The sequence below is a fragment of the Trachurus trachurus genome (genome assembly GCF_905171665.1).
Source record: "Trachurus trachurus genome assembly, chromosome: 13".
NCBI lineage: Eukaryota > Metazoa > Chordata > Actinopteri > Carangiformes > Carangidae > Trachurus > Trachurus trachurus.
The window spans coordinates 12,886,734-12,903,841 of record NC_139892.1 but is presented as its reverse complement, the minus strand read 5'-3'; the positions used below and the strand labels follow the sequence as shown (position 1 = coordinate 12,903,841).

The 17,108-nt window shown below is 40.7% G+C and overlaps 1 protein-coding gene across 1 annotated transcript in view; it reads left to right on the top strand.

The window, feature by feature from the left end:
- The first annotated feature begins 5,565 nt into the window (after nucleotides 1-5,565).
- LOC310996423 (chloride channel protein 2-like) overlaps nucleotides 5,566-17,108 on the top strand; it is a 165,392-nt gene continuing 153,849 nt past the window's right edge. The window contains exon 1 of the mRNA XM_083985815.1: nucleotides 5,566-5,874. Within this exon, the coding sequence (XP_083841941.1) occupies nucleotides 5,824-5,874 (51 nt within the window). The 5' untranslated portion in view covers nucleotides 5,566-5,823. The remainder of the gene's footprint in view (nucleotides 5,875-17,108) is intronic.

The window sequence follows — 17,108 nt, the reverse complement described above, 5'->3', positions numbered from 1 at the left end:
TTATGAAAACCATTTCCCAGCACGGTGAAAATGACACGTTGAAATATTGAATTTATACCTCCGCCATTACAGTGAGAATAAACAGCGTCAGACTGAGTCGCCTCATCTTGGAGGTGTGGTTCGTTTTTCTACCACTCAGGGTCGTTTGTTCTGCCCTTCACTGGACTGAACAGTGGGGATGTGACACAAATGATTCATGTTTCATTCATAATAAACATACTAAAGGCCAAGGGTCAGAGGTCAAAGGTGATATCTTCTTACTGGTGCACCATTGAGAAAGTTTACAGTGTTTGATGTAACATCCATTCACTCCTTTTCCTATCTATCTATCTATCTATCTATCTATCTATCTATCTATCTATCTATCTATCTATCTATCTATCTATCTATCTATCTATCTATCTATCTATCTATCTATCTATATTAGGCCTAATACGTTGTTTGTCCACAAGATCTGTGGAGGAAGAGCTTGTGTAATACCAAATAGATAAGAAAAGAATTTATGTCTGTAATCAGAAGGAATTGTATTTTGTGTCATTAATAGTAATTGTTATCAGTAAGTGTGATGATGTAAGATAATAGACTGGTGGAGGTGACAACATCCAACTGGACAGTAGTATGATAGGTATGCCATTGACTTTGGACTGGGAGGCTGGGAGGCTGGGCTTCAAAACATGTATGGTTTGTGAGAGTGTGAGAGAGGCAAAGGTTTTCTTATTGTGGCCACCAGCAATGGGAACCGAGACGCCAGAAACAAACATATTACAAATAAACCATTTTTGTGTGATTATATAAAAGAAAACTATGGAAAAGAAAACTGAATTGGTCCTGTCTTGCTAGATCAGTTACAGCATTTGTGAACCAAGAGTAAAACACAAAAACAATTGGCAGTACCAGAGGAATAAAGTAGAAAACAAATAGAGAGTCTTAATACAATGTGCTCAGCTATGCTCCAGTATTGAGAGGCAGCGGGGTGAGGGAGGAGGAGGCTGCAGGGCAGGCAGAGCTGTGAGGGGAAATCAAAGGAGGATTAGAAACAGTGAAGTGTGGTGGACTTTCATCCAGACACACTGATCCGTCCTGTCAACACAGCCCATGTGAAGAGCTGTAATCTGGACCAGAGCGGGACGGTCACAGCTGAGCGGCTCCTGTCAAGCAAAGGTGGCGGCCTACCTGAGCCTGACACACACACACACACACACACACACACACACACACTGAATGGCTTCCATTTGTGTCGATCTCTCTGGTCTCTCATTGACCTCCATTCTTCAGTAACCATTTGAGGAATGCAGCATTTCTATTGTGCAACACACTTCATCACTGAGTCAGTGTTTGAATTAGCTAATAGTTTATTGACTAACCACCACCACCACCACCACCCCTCAACTCCTCTGTCCCATATCATATTATTCCAAGTCTCCTTTGTGAATAAGACTGGAAATCTCACAAAGATTAGACCTGCCGACAAAACACATGTATAAACATCTTCATAAAAGACAAATAATCATCAATCGGTCACGGCTGCTTTGTTGTCAGACCTCTTAATTTGCCATTCTGTAGGTGTGTTTACTCCTGGTGGCCCTATCTGTCACAGTCGAGGCCTCCAGCAAACAAAGCTGTCAACACAGTCAAACAAAAGCCATTAGCTGTTGTTGTATTAAGCCGGCTGATTGATGGCGTTATCCAGTGACAAACAGGTTTTTTTTAATGCATCAAATGCAAAATAGAGGAATAAGGAAGTGAGAGCAGAGGAATATGTTTTTGCTGTTGTTACCTGAGGCTGGTACTTTTCCTTCTTTTACAGTACAATCATCTGTACTCAGTATCTGGATATTGGCCCTATTACAACATGCGGAAAAGCCCTCTGATTGGCTAAAGGGCAAAGTATCTCTACCTCTTCGTTTCCCAAAGAAAGACATTTCGCAACAGTTTCACTTTTGGTTTGTTTGGTTTTTACATTATTTTTGTCACATTTTTGCTTAATAATAGGCAATAAGATGCAGGCATAGGGCTCAGACCTTTTCCAGATGAGCTTAACTTCACCCTGCTTATATGTTCATGTTTATTGTGTCTATGTAATCCCAGCTGCAGCGGTCATTCAAACACAGGTGTAAACTGTTCCTCTGAACATTAAAAGACATGATACAAGCTCTGACCTCCAGCTTCAGAAGGACATTTCTCTCCGAAATAAGAGTCCAAAAACTGTGAGTGATGGGCAACAAAGTCCACCATCCTCATTCTGCAGGAAAAAGTTGTCAAACGGATGAATGTTGAAAGTTAATAAAATAAGACACTGTCTCAATATGTGTAACATGAGACAACAAGGGATGAAAATGCTGAAGTCCCACACAAAGCAGGACAATTTGAATCCCCAGCGTCTCAATTCAAAGTCAGTGGCGGTACTCACTGACCTACCTGGCCTCAGCTCCACTAAATTACCATCTGACATTGTCGCTCTGTGTTGCTTCAAAGTTGTGATAGAGCAGATTCTTTTCACATCTTTTCATCACAATGTGTTGTGTTCTGTGTCATTATTAGTAAGTAGTACTATCAGGAAGTGTAATGTAAGGTAATAGTATGGAGCCGGGTAGCTCTCTGGGTAATGCCATTGACTTTGGACTGGGAGGTTGGGGTTCACATCTCACTGATAGCTGGTACAGTGTAAGAAGAAGGTTTTCATTATCACCGATGATGAAAAGTCAGGGGGCGAGATTCCACTATTGTATTTTTTTTTGGGGGGCCCCAGAATTCCTCGCAACGGCCCTGGCTGCAACAAACACTGTGGATTCTGTCCATCACTTTCGCTGGGGCTGTATCAGTGGACAGAAGGAAAGATTAGACCAAGTTTTAAGGAAAACCAACCAGGAGTCAAATAAAAAGGCTTCCCCCATCAGTCAGAGCATTGTTCATTTCCACATAATTACAGGTTCCCATCAAAAACATAAAGTCAGAGTGTCATAGATTGATTCTTCTGTCTACAGTAGCCCATAGAGTTGAATGTACATCTAGCACCATCGGTTGGCATCAAGAGATCAATTAACAATTACAGTAAAAAGGGCATACAGGATTTAAAAAAAACATAGAAAATACACCTTTAACTCAACAAACTTTTTACCATGCCATCAGACTTAAGTAGAACTTAAAGTTGTTTTGTGCAACTTATCTTGAAGTTAAGGTGGTTTTTGAGACCTGTCCTGAGACCTTGGATCATCCTGCTGACATCATGACCTGGATCTGGATAATTGTGGGTAAATGGGATGGATGTTCTTGTTGAGCATCAGTGTTTGTCCTCCTCATCATGTGTTACTCCTCCAGTCATTTTCCACTGCGACGGGACCGAGCTGTCAAAGAATGTGGAGAATGTGAGTTCATGCATTAACCTTGAAAAAGAAACGTTTGACAAGACGTGGGGGTTAAACTACAAAGCCTGTCACTTTCAAACGGGATTCACACAAAGCTCAGGTGTAGTAATGATTAACACCAACATACACACACACACACACATGCACACACACTCTCTATCTCACGCACATTTAAATGGAAAAATATCCTTGCGAGCTCAAGTGTGTGTCTGTTTTTTTTGTGGAGCTCCATCTCAGGTCGAACTCCCCGCTGACAGCTATGAATAGGTTCCCTGTGTTTGTTTCACATCACTGCAAAAGAACATCAAACACTTCAGTTTCTCAGTATCAAATGTCCCGAAGCTGAAATTAAATCATAGCTCAGTTTGGACCTGAGCAGAGAAAACAGAGGAGAGGAGTTAACGTCTGGATATCTGAGAGTCTGGGAGGTTCAGCCGATATCTGTCTGGCTTTTATTCTAATGCATAATATTTATATATTTATATATATCGGGTGTTTTGTTTTTTGTTTTTTATCTCAGACTTTAACATTCTTTACCTCAGACATTTGATTGTGTTATTACATCATCATATCTAACTTTATTTCTGAATAAAAGTATCTGTGAGGTGAGGTGTGGACTGTGGACGCCTGTGGAGGGTTTGTCCACTAGAGGCGCTACAAAACAAAAGTTTTAGTGTGTCTCAGGTGTTTCATTTGAATGTTGGTGACACAACACAAGAAGTTGAGGTCTATACTGGACTCTGAGCCAACTGATGCCTGTATGATGGTATGATTGAAATACACAACAATAATATATATTCCTTAAATAATTGTGACAACATTATGCTGAAACTGATTAAATGTTGTAAAATAAACTAATCAGTACTGTCAGCCTTGTAAAATATGCATTTGCATTGTAATGATCAGGTTAGAAGGTTCCTTTCAAAATAAGTCAATATTTGTATGTACTTTTTAGTCCATACATTAGCACTAACATCGGTAATATATCACCCATTAAATAATTTGCAATAATAAAAGAGGCTTTAAGTAGTTAATTATCAATTAACATCAGTGTGGAGGAGGATCAGTTCAACACAACTTTTCAACTTTTCTCTAAACTATCATCATCACTATTTTTATTGTCTGAGGGAGAAATACAGGTGCAAATAAAAACTTTATTTAGCCTACATAAACATACAGATAGTTAAAGCAGAAGTAAGCAATATATTCGTGTTAATATAAGTCTTAAATAGTTATATCTTCCGACAGCAATCACTTACATAGAGTGTTTGGACCGAAACACGGGTCTGTCAGTCCCTCTGCTCTGCTCTGAGCCGAGGAGAAAACATTTATCGTATCCTACAGTTTTTATCCAATGAGGAGAGAGAACGGCATGCAGGGCTGTGTGTGCAGCCAAGGGATGCGCGTGAATGTGGTGACGTAGGGACGAGGACTGTTATGGTGCGTTCAAGGAAACTCGTAACTTGTGTTTTTCCGACCTGTGAAGTTGTACCAGTTCGATCTGGTACGAGTTCACGGGTCGGAAGTTACGAGTGGCCGTTATAGTGACTTTCACAGGTAAAACAGGTCGGAAAAACACGAGTGGGTTGCCTGAAACGCTACAAAGTCGTAAGTTGTGACTTGAAGCTGTAATTTACGGTTTCAAAAGCCTGCCTGGAACGCAGCATTAGCGAAAACGACCGGATCACTCACTTCTGCTTTAAAGCTATGTATTTGCTTTCTTTACCTAAATAAAAATAATAAAGGCCAACGGGTATCATTATGTGAAGCTAAAATAAGTTTCTCATACATATAAACAGCTATAGCCTATTTAACATATCAACCATTAAATTATTTGCTCTCATAAATAAAGTTATAAGTAGTTAATCATCAACATCCAGTGCAGTGGAGGATCAATACACCTGGACTACACCTCACTGACTTCATCTATTGATTTTTATTCTGAGTAGGCTAATGCGTAATGAGTATTTTTTTTATTATTATTATTTAGCCTATATGTCCAAACCGTGGAGAAATACAGCAAACACACACACGGGAGGTCAAGATGTGAAGTAACAGAGTTGGAGAGTAGTTCCTCCTGACTTTGATTGACAGCCAACTCCAGATGGGAGGGTCGATTCCAGCTGAAACCACCTAAGTCCCGCCTCGCAGTGTGGTGGATCTGACTGGGAGACTTGAGGCTATAAAATGAAGGAACTTACAGTAACCGGGACGCACAGTTTAGTTGGAGTTTCCTTTGTGAACTCCAGCACAGGAACTTAACAAATTAAAAAAAAAAAAAAAACTCAGTCCAATGATTTAATCACCATTCAACACTCCAGATCAAACCACACACGCACAGACACGTCGGGCTCCCTCTCACTTCCCAAAGCCGAAGAAAGCGTTCACCAGGCGGCCGCCGGGTGTTCAGATCAGACGCGGAGCGGAGCCGGAGCCGAAGCCGGAGCAGAGCGCAGCCATGGCGGGGGACGGCTCGGACCAGCGGGCGCTGCAGTATGAACAGACTCTGGTAAGTTTGACTTGTTGTCGCTGCTCTGAACTTTGTCCACTGACGGCGGTGCCTCCGTGACAAAACCGGACCGGACCGCACCGGCAAAAACTGTCACTTTACCGCCGCCTGGCTGCTTCATACAACGGGGAGCGTGGGGCCAAAAGTGGAAATTATGCAAAAACACACTCTTGTATTTGTGAAATGTGTGAGCCGAATTAAAGAGTGTGTAAGTGTGATGCGTTATATCTTACTTGAGTGTGTGTGTGTTTTGGAGAAAGCAAGTTATGCATGAGTTTCTATGTTTCTAAACGGAGTCTGGCCTCCTGTCCACTCACGTGAAAAGTGGCCGAGTGGAAGCAGCTGCGTGTGGTTTTAACTCTGATTTCCCCTTTTTACTTTGGGAACTTAAGGAAACTGAGCAGCAGCACGGGGCTGAATGTTGTTTATGTGGTAGTTTAACAACTGTACAGGCTGTCATAACATCTGGATTTGGCTGACTCCCCCCTCCCCTCCCCTCCCCAAACAGGTAGTCTAGTCTAGTCCTCTCCAGGTTGTGTCCAAACTCCACTGCAACAAAAAAAAAAAAAAGTCACACTAAAGAAAGAGGCGTGAACTGTCCTGAACGACTTTTAGTCTGTTTTGAATTGTAAAAAAATTGCAGTTTATGAATTATTTAATGAAGGAGGGAAGTTATTTTGCAGTCATCAGCTCTACCGGGCGGTAGGAGCAGGGTGAGGGCTGTAAAAGTTGACTTCAAGTGCTGCTTGGTGCTTTATTGATAAGCTGAATTTACAACAGCCTCCTAGTGATTTGCAAAAAAAGCCTGCAGTGATGTTTTTGCAATATGTATATTTTGTCAAAAAGCCAATTAATTATGACTTTTAATAGGTTTTTTTGCATGAAAATTCTGTCCATGCAGAGCCATGATGATTGTCTTTGCTGTGTGCAGCTACAGTAATTCATGCAGGAGGGTGATGTTATCTCCACACCAGCTGGCTGGCATGCTAAATCAGGAACTTAAAGTTTGTGTGGGCTGCATTGACATCAACTAACAATGCATCGATTCATTGTTGTGCTGGGAAAAGCACATGGAGAGTCTACTGTCCTATGTATGATGCGCCGTGGTGGTGACATGCACCTGACAGGTGTAGCTATGTGGTGCAGGTGCCTTTAAGCAGGAGAGTGTGAACAGTGATTTGAATTTGAGGTCAGACTTCATAAGCCTCCGCTCGGCTCATAACCACTGTCTAAGGTCGTTTCCTTTATAGCAGAGATAACCAGGACACAAAGTCGGTCTGTGAACCAATCAGGAGACAGAGGAGTTAACACAGCAGAGGGATCTTGAAGCTGGTGCTGATCTGGGCCCATGGATGCCCAAGTTGGGGTGGTTTTATCTTTAGCATCTCCATTAGAACTGATTTAACTCTGTATAGTGGCCCTGGAGGCTCAAAAAGCACCTGAACTTCAGAAAACACATGCAAAGACTCAAAGATCTTGAAATTTGACGATACATGTGCTGCAGAACCTGTTTCAGGGGACGCAAAAAAAGTGACAGACCCGGCTAAAGAGTAATGCTAAGCTAACAGTGCATATTTGGAAAAATATGTAAATTATTCAATATTGATTTTTTTTATAAACCTTATTTTCAAGCATCACAGCTGCACAAAGCACCCTTCAGCCTGGTCCGTCACCTTTTAGTGTCCCCAGAAACACTTTTTGCTGAGATTTTCTGCAGCACACATGTGTTGTGTTGTCAAGTTTCTGGATGTTTGTGTCTTGTGCTTGTGTTTTCCTAAGCTGCAGTGGTTTGACTCCTCTGGGCCACCGTAGAATTGTTTTGGTACAGTGAGATATAATTTAGAGAAATTACACTTCCTCCTCCTCCTCCTCCTGCTGCTGAACGACTCCCTGAGGCTCCTGGATCCCACTTGGAGGAGCGTGGGTTTACATTGTGCCCCTCAGAAGGAGTCAGGGTGGGGTTAGGACTGGGACTCTCTGTAGCCTACTCAGTGTGTGTGTGTGTGTGTGTGTGTGTGTTTGTGTGTTTGTGACTGACAAAACCTCTGTCAGGCCTAAAGAGTCTGCTATTTGAAGAGAGTAGTTTTATAGGCCGACTGGACCCATTCAGTGGCAGCGAGGCTTTAAATTAAGAAGAGCCACAACTGTAACACTTCTTTAGGCCTCTGTTTCCTTTTTCTTGAAGAACTTTCTTTGTAAAGGAACCCCCCCCCCCTCCCCTCCTCACCCTACTCACCCCCTCCCACCTCTCTGTGCACTGTTAATCTGTGTGTGTGTGTGTTTGTGCGAGAGATTACACAACGTGCGACCCGCTGATTCAGCGCTGGACGCTCTGTCACCCTGTGCGGGGTCTCGTGCTCGGCAAAGAGAAAGAGTCCAGGCACAACCTTGGACCTCCTCCTCCTGCTGCTGATCCCAGATCTTGCTGCTGCTGCTGCTGCATGTGGACGATTGTGAGAGTGTGAGAATAACCTCTTTTAGCATAAATGAGCTTGCTCCGTGCCCCCTCCCTCAGCTCCTCACCGTGGGTTGTAGTAACATGGTGTCTTTGTGTGGTGCTGGCAGTCGCGGTGGTTGTGTGGGTTTGTTGTGGGCAGTGGATGCTCAAAGAGGCCAGTGTAGCTTGGCTGTGAGAGCGGCTGAAAGGCTGCCTGTGCTGGAGCCAGGCAGAAGGAGCACTTGCAAATTAAACCAGCTTCAACATATTGTCAGTTACAGCGGAGAGATGCTGAATGCACGGCTGGTTGGATTATTTAAAAAAAATGGTTAAGCTGCTTTTTGTAATTAGAGTTGAATGACACTTGATTGTTTATACTGTAGATCACTAGTGTGGGATCGAAGTCATAATATGGTAAAGAGTCGTATCCAAATCACAGGAGATGCAGTTTTTCTGATGCATTTTGAACATTGTTGTGTATTGTGAACACCATTAGTGTTGCGTTGCTATAGAGACGCCCTCATCAATGAATCATCATCTTGAGACAATGTTAAGAGACAGGTTTGTTTGGTACAAGACCCAAGAAATGTTCAAGTTTCAATTTTATCTTTTGTTAAGTGAAAATGAAGCAGAAATGACCATTCACATTGAAATCGCAATATATTGTTTTTTGTATATTATGCAAAAATTATCTGATGGAAACAATTATTCTTAATTTATTTATGCAAAGTGATCGGAGACATGCAGATACATTATGATATCTGTAAAAGTTGAAGGTTACACAAATATTCACAAGTTAGTCAATTTTGTCCAGGATTTTAGTGTCATGTGATCAACGAAAGAATGAATTAATTGTGAAATCAGAGTTTCACGGCTTTGAGAGCCGTCTCTCACTGAGCCCAGAGTAACAACAAACTACAGCTGTTATCTAAACATACTAATGAGGATTAGTAACTAATCAAAATCTGATCAAAATTGCAATATGGTCACGTGCAGTATCCAAGATTACCTTTTTTTTTGTTTTTACAACAATTAAGTGAAAATCAAATGTAAACACAACAGAACATAAATGAATGTATTGGATAACATGTACAGAACGTGAGAGAACATGTTTGTTCATTTGTTTGACATCTTCATCAGTTTTTCTTTGAAAGTCTGCAAAAAAATCAAACATTGCAATATGATTTTTTTTTTGCATATCATCGGTTTGTTCAGTTGTGTCTTTGACAAAAAGAGAAAGTCACTATCAGTGACGACTCACCATTAGTAACAATCATTATCAATGGAAACCCATGAGGTAAAAGGTCTTGAATCATACTTTACTATGAGATTGTCCTGAAGGTACTTTTTTATTTTTATCTGTGAACCAATAATCTAAAGATAAGTTGAAATTCAATATCTTTTAAGCAAACTGAGCTTTTATTTTGACGTGAACATGAAAGTAAACGTGACCATGGCCCTGGGTTTGCCTTTGTTTTTGTATTTTTCCAGTCGTGACCTGTGGTATTTATTATGTCATTAAATGATAAAAGAGCCTTGTTGTTATCAAAGGTAACGTTTTATTAGTTGGCGTCAGTTGTTTCATAATCACAAGTTAAAGGCTGAGATTTACGACTATGAACAATGACAGGGGCGTTTGTTGTCCCGTCTTAATTAATAACTATGTGTTTACGACGTGTGTTCGAGTCCCGAGAGTTTCCTCCAACAACAAACCCTCCTCTGGATTTAGATGATGTTGGATTAGCACCAGGACTCGAACCCCTGTCGGTTGGTCCATGTGACCCACTGGACCACCGTCACATGTTTCAATGCTTGTTTGATGTAGCAGAGACATATGGGACATGAAGTGCCTTTAGTTAAACAGTGTTGACAGTGTCTTTTATTTGATCCTCAGCTCTTTGTTCATATCTGTAATAATTAACTTGATAATCACAACGAGTCCAAGTGCGACATGGAGCGAGGGGACGTGAAGCTTTAAAGGGACAGGACACCAGTTTAACAGATCCAGAGCAGTTTACAAAGTAAAGAAACAAACATTTTTTGTTACAAACTGTGGACAAGAGTTTAAAAAACAAAGGACATTTTCCAGACTGACGCCTTTGGTGTATTGTTTCTGGACCAGGGCTGCTTTTTAAAATTTTTGATTAACTTTAACAAAGAATTTTCTTGATTCATCGTTTCATTAGCAAAATGTTGGGAGAAAGTGGGAAATTAGCCTGTGACAAGCACTAGGCCTAAGCAATATCCAAGATTGAATCAAATTTTTTAAATATTTTGATACAATCCAGCTCAAATATCACTCAGTATGATATGATTTACAATTTTACTTGATATTGTTAAAGATATAGTATATGTGGGAATAAATCCATATTGGATATTAGTAAATATTGACCAAAAACTACAAGTGGTAAATTAATTTAGCTTATTTTGTCCATCCAACCATCAAAAACCAACAGAAATTAGATTTCACAGCTGTAGAAGACCAAGAAAAAACATATGAGACTAGACTTTTTTGGACCTTTTCTTCATGTCAGGTGGATTAATTGGTAATGGGTTCAGATGTAATTTTGATCATGAACAATATATCTTCCCTTAATACTTCAAGACTTCTTTAATTTTTGGCTTCTTATTTGTGTTCTTCGTACATGTCGTTAGACTCATTTAGCTGATGAAGCTAACATAGCTAACTCCCAAACATACGTCTGCGGTATAAGTAATTAGAGCAGCATCAGATAGACACTAAACCGAAACCAATCTAAAATATCTTGTGAGGAAAAGATCACAGACAGCGACACTGAGACGCCTCGCTGAGGAAATATCGACAGTAACAATCACGACGGCCCCTTCTTGTCATTGAACTCCTCATACAATAATGTGGAAACAGAGGACGGTTCACTTCAGTGTCACTGCCTCCTGCTCGCATCATTGCGCCCGTGATGCCCGACTCATCCCCCCCCCACCCCCCCGGGCGTCGTGGTCCGTTGCGGTTTATGTCCGTCCTCATCTCGTCGCCGCTGGACGGACGGCGATTGTCACGCCTCCTCTTCTTGTCTCGCCGGCTGCATTTGATGGCTTGTTATTGTTATTACCCGATAATATGAATGTGCTGGGTAATGGTGTGTGTGCGTGTAAAGTGACAAGGTGTGTGTGGAGGCTCATGACCAGGTATCCAGAGTGTGTGTGTGTCTGCGTGTGTGTGTGAAGGTGTTGCGTAAGGTGACTCACAGTGAAAAGATAATGTGTGATTTTAATTGGTTTATGGTCGTTCTCCACTCTGACACGTACATAGAAGCTGTAAAAAAAAAACATCAAAGGGTCCAGTGTTGATTCATAAAGAGATAAATTTGGAGCATCTTTCCGGAGCTAGGCCAATCAGAAGAGAGGAGGTGGGTCTGAGCCTCTCTTTTGATTGGCTGACCGTTTTCTAAAGTGATCCAATAAAAATAGAGCAGATTTTAGAATAAAACACTCAGAGAAACTAAAATCCTACAAAGTGTTGGATGGATGGTGGGTCCAGGTGGTGAGGAGGCGGGGCTTTGTTGTGACATCACAAAGTGACAGGAAGTCCTGACAGCTGGTTTTAAGGCTCAGTTTCTGAGTACAGTTTCTGTGTGCATTTCTCTGTGGACTGAGGCTTTGATACTTTCACAGTATTAATATAGAACCTAGAGCTGCTTTATAATCACACTACACATGGACATCTACCTTTATACTGTATGGAGCTTTAACAGAAACATCTGCCTTTATACTGTATGGAGCTTTAACACAAACATCTACCTTTATACTGTATGGAGCTTTAACACAAACATCTACCTTTATACTGTATGGAGCTTTAACACAAACACCTACCTTGTATGGAGCTTTAACACAAACATCTTTATACTGTATGAGGCCTTTAATTTCATGTTTTATAAGACAGATGCAGAGTTGCACGTGTCTACCTGACGTCTGTTCACCCTTAACTCACTTACTGTGATATAAAACTTTGGCTTTAGCCTCAGCAGAGTTGGATCTGGCTGTTTAATGTAAAGTAAATGTAATATCAGTCTCAGCAGGACTCCTACTGTAGTTCACTCTGGGTTTTGAACAAGGCAACATGGAGGAAAAACTCTGCAGCAGAAGTATGGAGTCGTAATAATTTGTGTTCGCCTCTTGTGTGTATGTGTGTGTGTGTGTGAGTGTGTGGGTGTGTGTATGTTGTGGCCATCTGTCTTGCAGTGACACGGGGTAATTTGTAACCCTGTGTTATTTGCCTCGCTGTGGTAATTAGGCTTTATGTAGCTGTGGCCTCGGCCGTTTGATGTCGGCTCCCTCGCAGCCATAGTGGAAATTTCTCCTTACACTTAAGCTCTCCACTCCTCTGTCTCTCTATCTATCCATCTCTCTATCACTTCATCACGCCTTGCTGCCAAAGTCTTTTCTCTTGCATGTGTGTGTGTGTTTTTTTAAAATCTTTTGCAACACAGGTCAACAGCTCCTTGACCTCCTGCTTTTTGAGCGTGCGGACAAAAGAGTATTTGCATAACACTTGTCCAGGGTGAAGTCGTGAATGGACTGAGCATCAAAAGCCTCCAATGGTTTTTTTTTCTCTCTCTCTCTCTCTGTTACAAAAGATTAAATTGTTTTTTCTTCTTCTTCTTTTGCTAAATGAACTTTTCCACCTTTTATTTGCTGTCTTTACAAACGGCTGTGATGGATTTCCTCGAGGTGTGGACGGATCAAACGCAAACGTTTGCACAAAGGCAAAAGAGTGAAGCCTCTTAATGAGGAGCTGTTTGTTAAAAAAGTGGATTTGGCACACACTCGACAAGACGGACGACGTGTGTGTGTGTGTGTGTGTTAAGGTGGAAACCAAAGGTGGAATGAGTTGTGGTGTGTTTTTGTTCTTAGATGCATTGATCGGGGCAGCCCGATCGTGTAGATGATTAATGAGTGAGAGGGAACCAGGGAACGAGCGGGAAGGGCCAGTAGATGAACAGATGTGTTGATTAGCACTATGCAATTATTTCTTCTTCCTTAATGAACATGGATTAGTGGAGAATAGATGGAAAACTGATCCCAGGCCAGTGGATGTTAAGTTAAGTGGTAACCGTCCTGATTAGATTAGATTAGATTAGATTAGGCTGCTACTCAAGGTGGATACAGGGTTTAAAGTAAAGTAAACAACAACACAAGTACATTAAGGCTTCAGGTTAATCTCATTATGTCAAAAATCAACTGTACAACTAAACACAGTTGAGTTATTGTTTAAGATTTACCAAAGCTTTCCACATTTTTTTTCATCTTTACCTTAAAATTCCGTTGACTTCCACTTATTTGAGTGCCGTTTGTGGTGTTTTTAAAAGTTATTTAATGATGTGTTTTGTCCATAAAGTGGTGTAAAAAATTCAAGTTTAAGCATCATTTTTCTCCAAATCCAAGATAACAAATGAGAAGATGTTGTGTTGTTTGTGTTGGAGCTGGTTTATCTGGGCTGAGTCGTCATATTGTTTGTTACTTAAGTTTGATTCAGCCCCGTGACACCGTCTGGAACAGGTCGCTATTGTCGGCTAATTTTAATTAGCTGCAACATGTTATAGCAGTGGATGTTGGTTAATAGAAACTTAAAAGTGGTTAAAGCTGGAGATGAGTTTTAACCATTAAAGGGATAGTTCACCCTAGAATGATATTTCGCTCATTATCTACTCACCCTCATGTTGACTAAGGGCTGGAAGAATTTTCAGAGTCCACCGTCCCTTCTCTGAGTTACAGGGGGTCTTAGCGTAGCAGTGCATTTCAATGCAACGGTTGCAAAGGGACACCAGAGCTCTTCGTAAAAAAACACACACAAAAAAACATCCAAATACCTCCATGATGCTCGTATGTAATGTCCGTCTTGTGCTGAAGCCCCAAATTGCGTAATTGTCCCGAAAAAAATTAAATAAGTCTATATTTTAAGCTTGTTTGTAGCGGAAGCTTCTCGAAGCTCCTCTTCCTGGTCCGTCCAAATCTCGCGTGATTTGCGCCGGCGTCAGTGCGGTTACTGCGAATCACGCGAGATTTGGACGGACCAGGAAGAGGAGCTTCGAGAAGCTTCCGCTACAAACAAGCTTAAAATATAGACTTATTTAATTTTTTTCGGGACAATTACGCAATTTGGGGCTTCAGCACAAGACGGACATTACATACGAGCATCATGGAGGTATTTGGATGTTTTTTTGTGTGTGTTTTTTTACGAAGAGCTCTGGTGTCCCTTTGCAACCGTTGCATTGAAATGCACTGCTACGCCAAGACCCCCTGTAACTCAGAGAAGGGACGGTGGACTCTGAAAATTCTTCCAGCCCTTAGTCAACATGAGGGTGAGTAGATAATGAGCGAAATATCATTCTAGGGTGAACTATCCCTTTAACATTTGGAGTTGCTCAGAATATCTCAAGGCAACATCAGCATTAAAAAGGACGAGGTTGATTTAAGATTATTTTGAATTAAAAAATAACATTAATGATAAAATTGTGATTTAAAAAAAGGAAATTTGGATTCTTCATGTTCTGTATTTTGATTAGAACCTTGGAGCTACAGAGTTTGGAGATTTTCAGTCGAGATCTCGAATATCAATTTTGTTTCTTTTACAAACAAAATGAACAGATTTGCAACTTTTATTTTGAAGGTACAATTTTCAGTTTAGTTAAAGATAAAAGTCAATGTTGCTGTTTTCCCACAAGTTTCCCACATGTTGAATATTAGAAACCAACTCCAAACTGAGCTCATGAAGGAAATTTGAGGAATTAAAAGGCCGGTGTGGTAACTGCTGTCTCCATGTTCTCCTGGTGCCTGCGTGGGCGTTTCCACCTGGTGTTGTGGTTTCCTGTCACAGCCCAGTGACATATGTAATATTAGGGTTAATTGATGACTAATTAATGGTAGTTTGTCTCTCAGGGATCGGCTGCAGCTCCTAAAGCAAAAGCAGAACAGCTAATGCAATTAGATGTAAGGAGAAATGAGAGAAATTAAAAGTGTAAATTCGACAAATCCAGGTCCTTTTAAGACCCAGTCATCTGTTAGAGATTGAAGTTGTGACATTAAGATGCAGGCGGACAGAGGCGAGGTCGCGACCTCCTCCTGCAGCTCCTGGAAACTCAGGGATTTTTGGCAAAGTGTCCGTGATCATGTGGACGGTGACGTGGATCAGAACAAGTGGTGGTTTAGTGACCTGGTAGAGCCGGGCGGTGGGAAAACAAGTGGTTTGTTCAGCAACAATAACAAAATCCAGCCGTGTTTAATCTAGGAGTCACAGGAACAATCAGATATTAGTTTATTAATAAGACCGTAAATCAATCTTTTTGAAGTGCTTGTGTGATTTCTTCTATTATTTTGTTTGATGTCCCACTAACGACTTAATGACACAGAGTCAGGCTCAACTAAAACATTTTGTTTCTTATTTGATAAACAGATGAATCAACAACAGTGAAAATCTTATTTTGAAAATCCAATAACATGTGCAGCATGTGAGAGCAGAAAACAAGTGTCGACTGTTTCATCTCAGCTCTGACTTTTCATTCTGACGCATTCCTCCACACACACACACACAAAAAAAAGGTCCAAGAAAAAGAAGAAGGAGAAGAAGTCTAAAACGCTGCTATTATGTTTTCCTCTTATTTCCAACATTAACATGGGCAGAGGTTCCTCAGCTTCTCCTTTTTATTTTGATATAAAAAGGAACAAATCAAAAGAGGGGAACAAAAAATCAGACAAAACTCATGAACAGTCACTTAAACTCTATATTTTTGTGCCAGTCACTCTTCATATTCAACCACTGTGATTGTTGGAAGTCAGAAACTTGGCTCAGTTGACAGGTGTAAATGCAACCTTTTAAAAGTAAAATGAATGTTCTTGTCTTAAGTATTTATTAATTGCCTTTAATTGACTGGACAGTTGAGATTGAAATGGTGAGACAGAGAGTGGGGTGAACGACACAGCAAAGGGCTGCCGGTGGAATTGAACCGGCACCACTGCAGCGAGGACTGTAAAAATTGTCATTCATTTTGCCCTAAGTCTAGTCTCTCAGGGAAAATACAAGTCAAACTTTAATGGGATCAGTACGAAATGAACAAAAGCAAATAGTCATATAATATCATAATCTAAGTAAATGGTGAATAAAGTTCCATTCATTCATCTGATATTCAAATAACATTCATACTTTTTATTTTAATACCAAACCTACACTGGGATCTGTTCACAGATTTATTATTTTTAGATAATAGAACAGCAATAATATGACGATTTCATTTATCAAGTGTTTTCAAAAGATAAAGGGAATTTCAAAAACACAATCAACAAGTTCAAGAGATAACGAATAGAGGAAAAAATGCATAATATGCATACACATACACATTTACTCTGGTTCTCACACTAAAACAAATTAAAGGACAAAACTCTCAAATAAAGGAAAGAGTTGATACCTCGTGTGTAACTCAAACCATCTGAACTGAGTCGGAGCCGAGTCACCTTGGAGCCGCGATTAATGCACAGTTGACACATCAGTGGATGTTCACCTGACTATCAGCTGTGTGTGTTTGCATTGAGATTTTCCACATCTAGATCTGCTTTTACCTGAAACACCAGTTTTTTTGATAAAAGTTGGTCTTGTTGATGGATCAACTGTGTCGTGAAAAAGATCCAGAATGTAAGAACGACCAAAGTTTCCTCTGTGAGAAAAATGAGAAAAATGAGAATATGCACCGGCTTTCCTCTGTACTTTTTAAAACTCAGTGAGTGACTGCCTAATTGTTCACAAAGCTCTCTGTGTGTGTGTATGTGT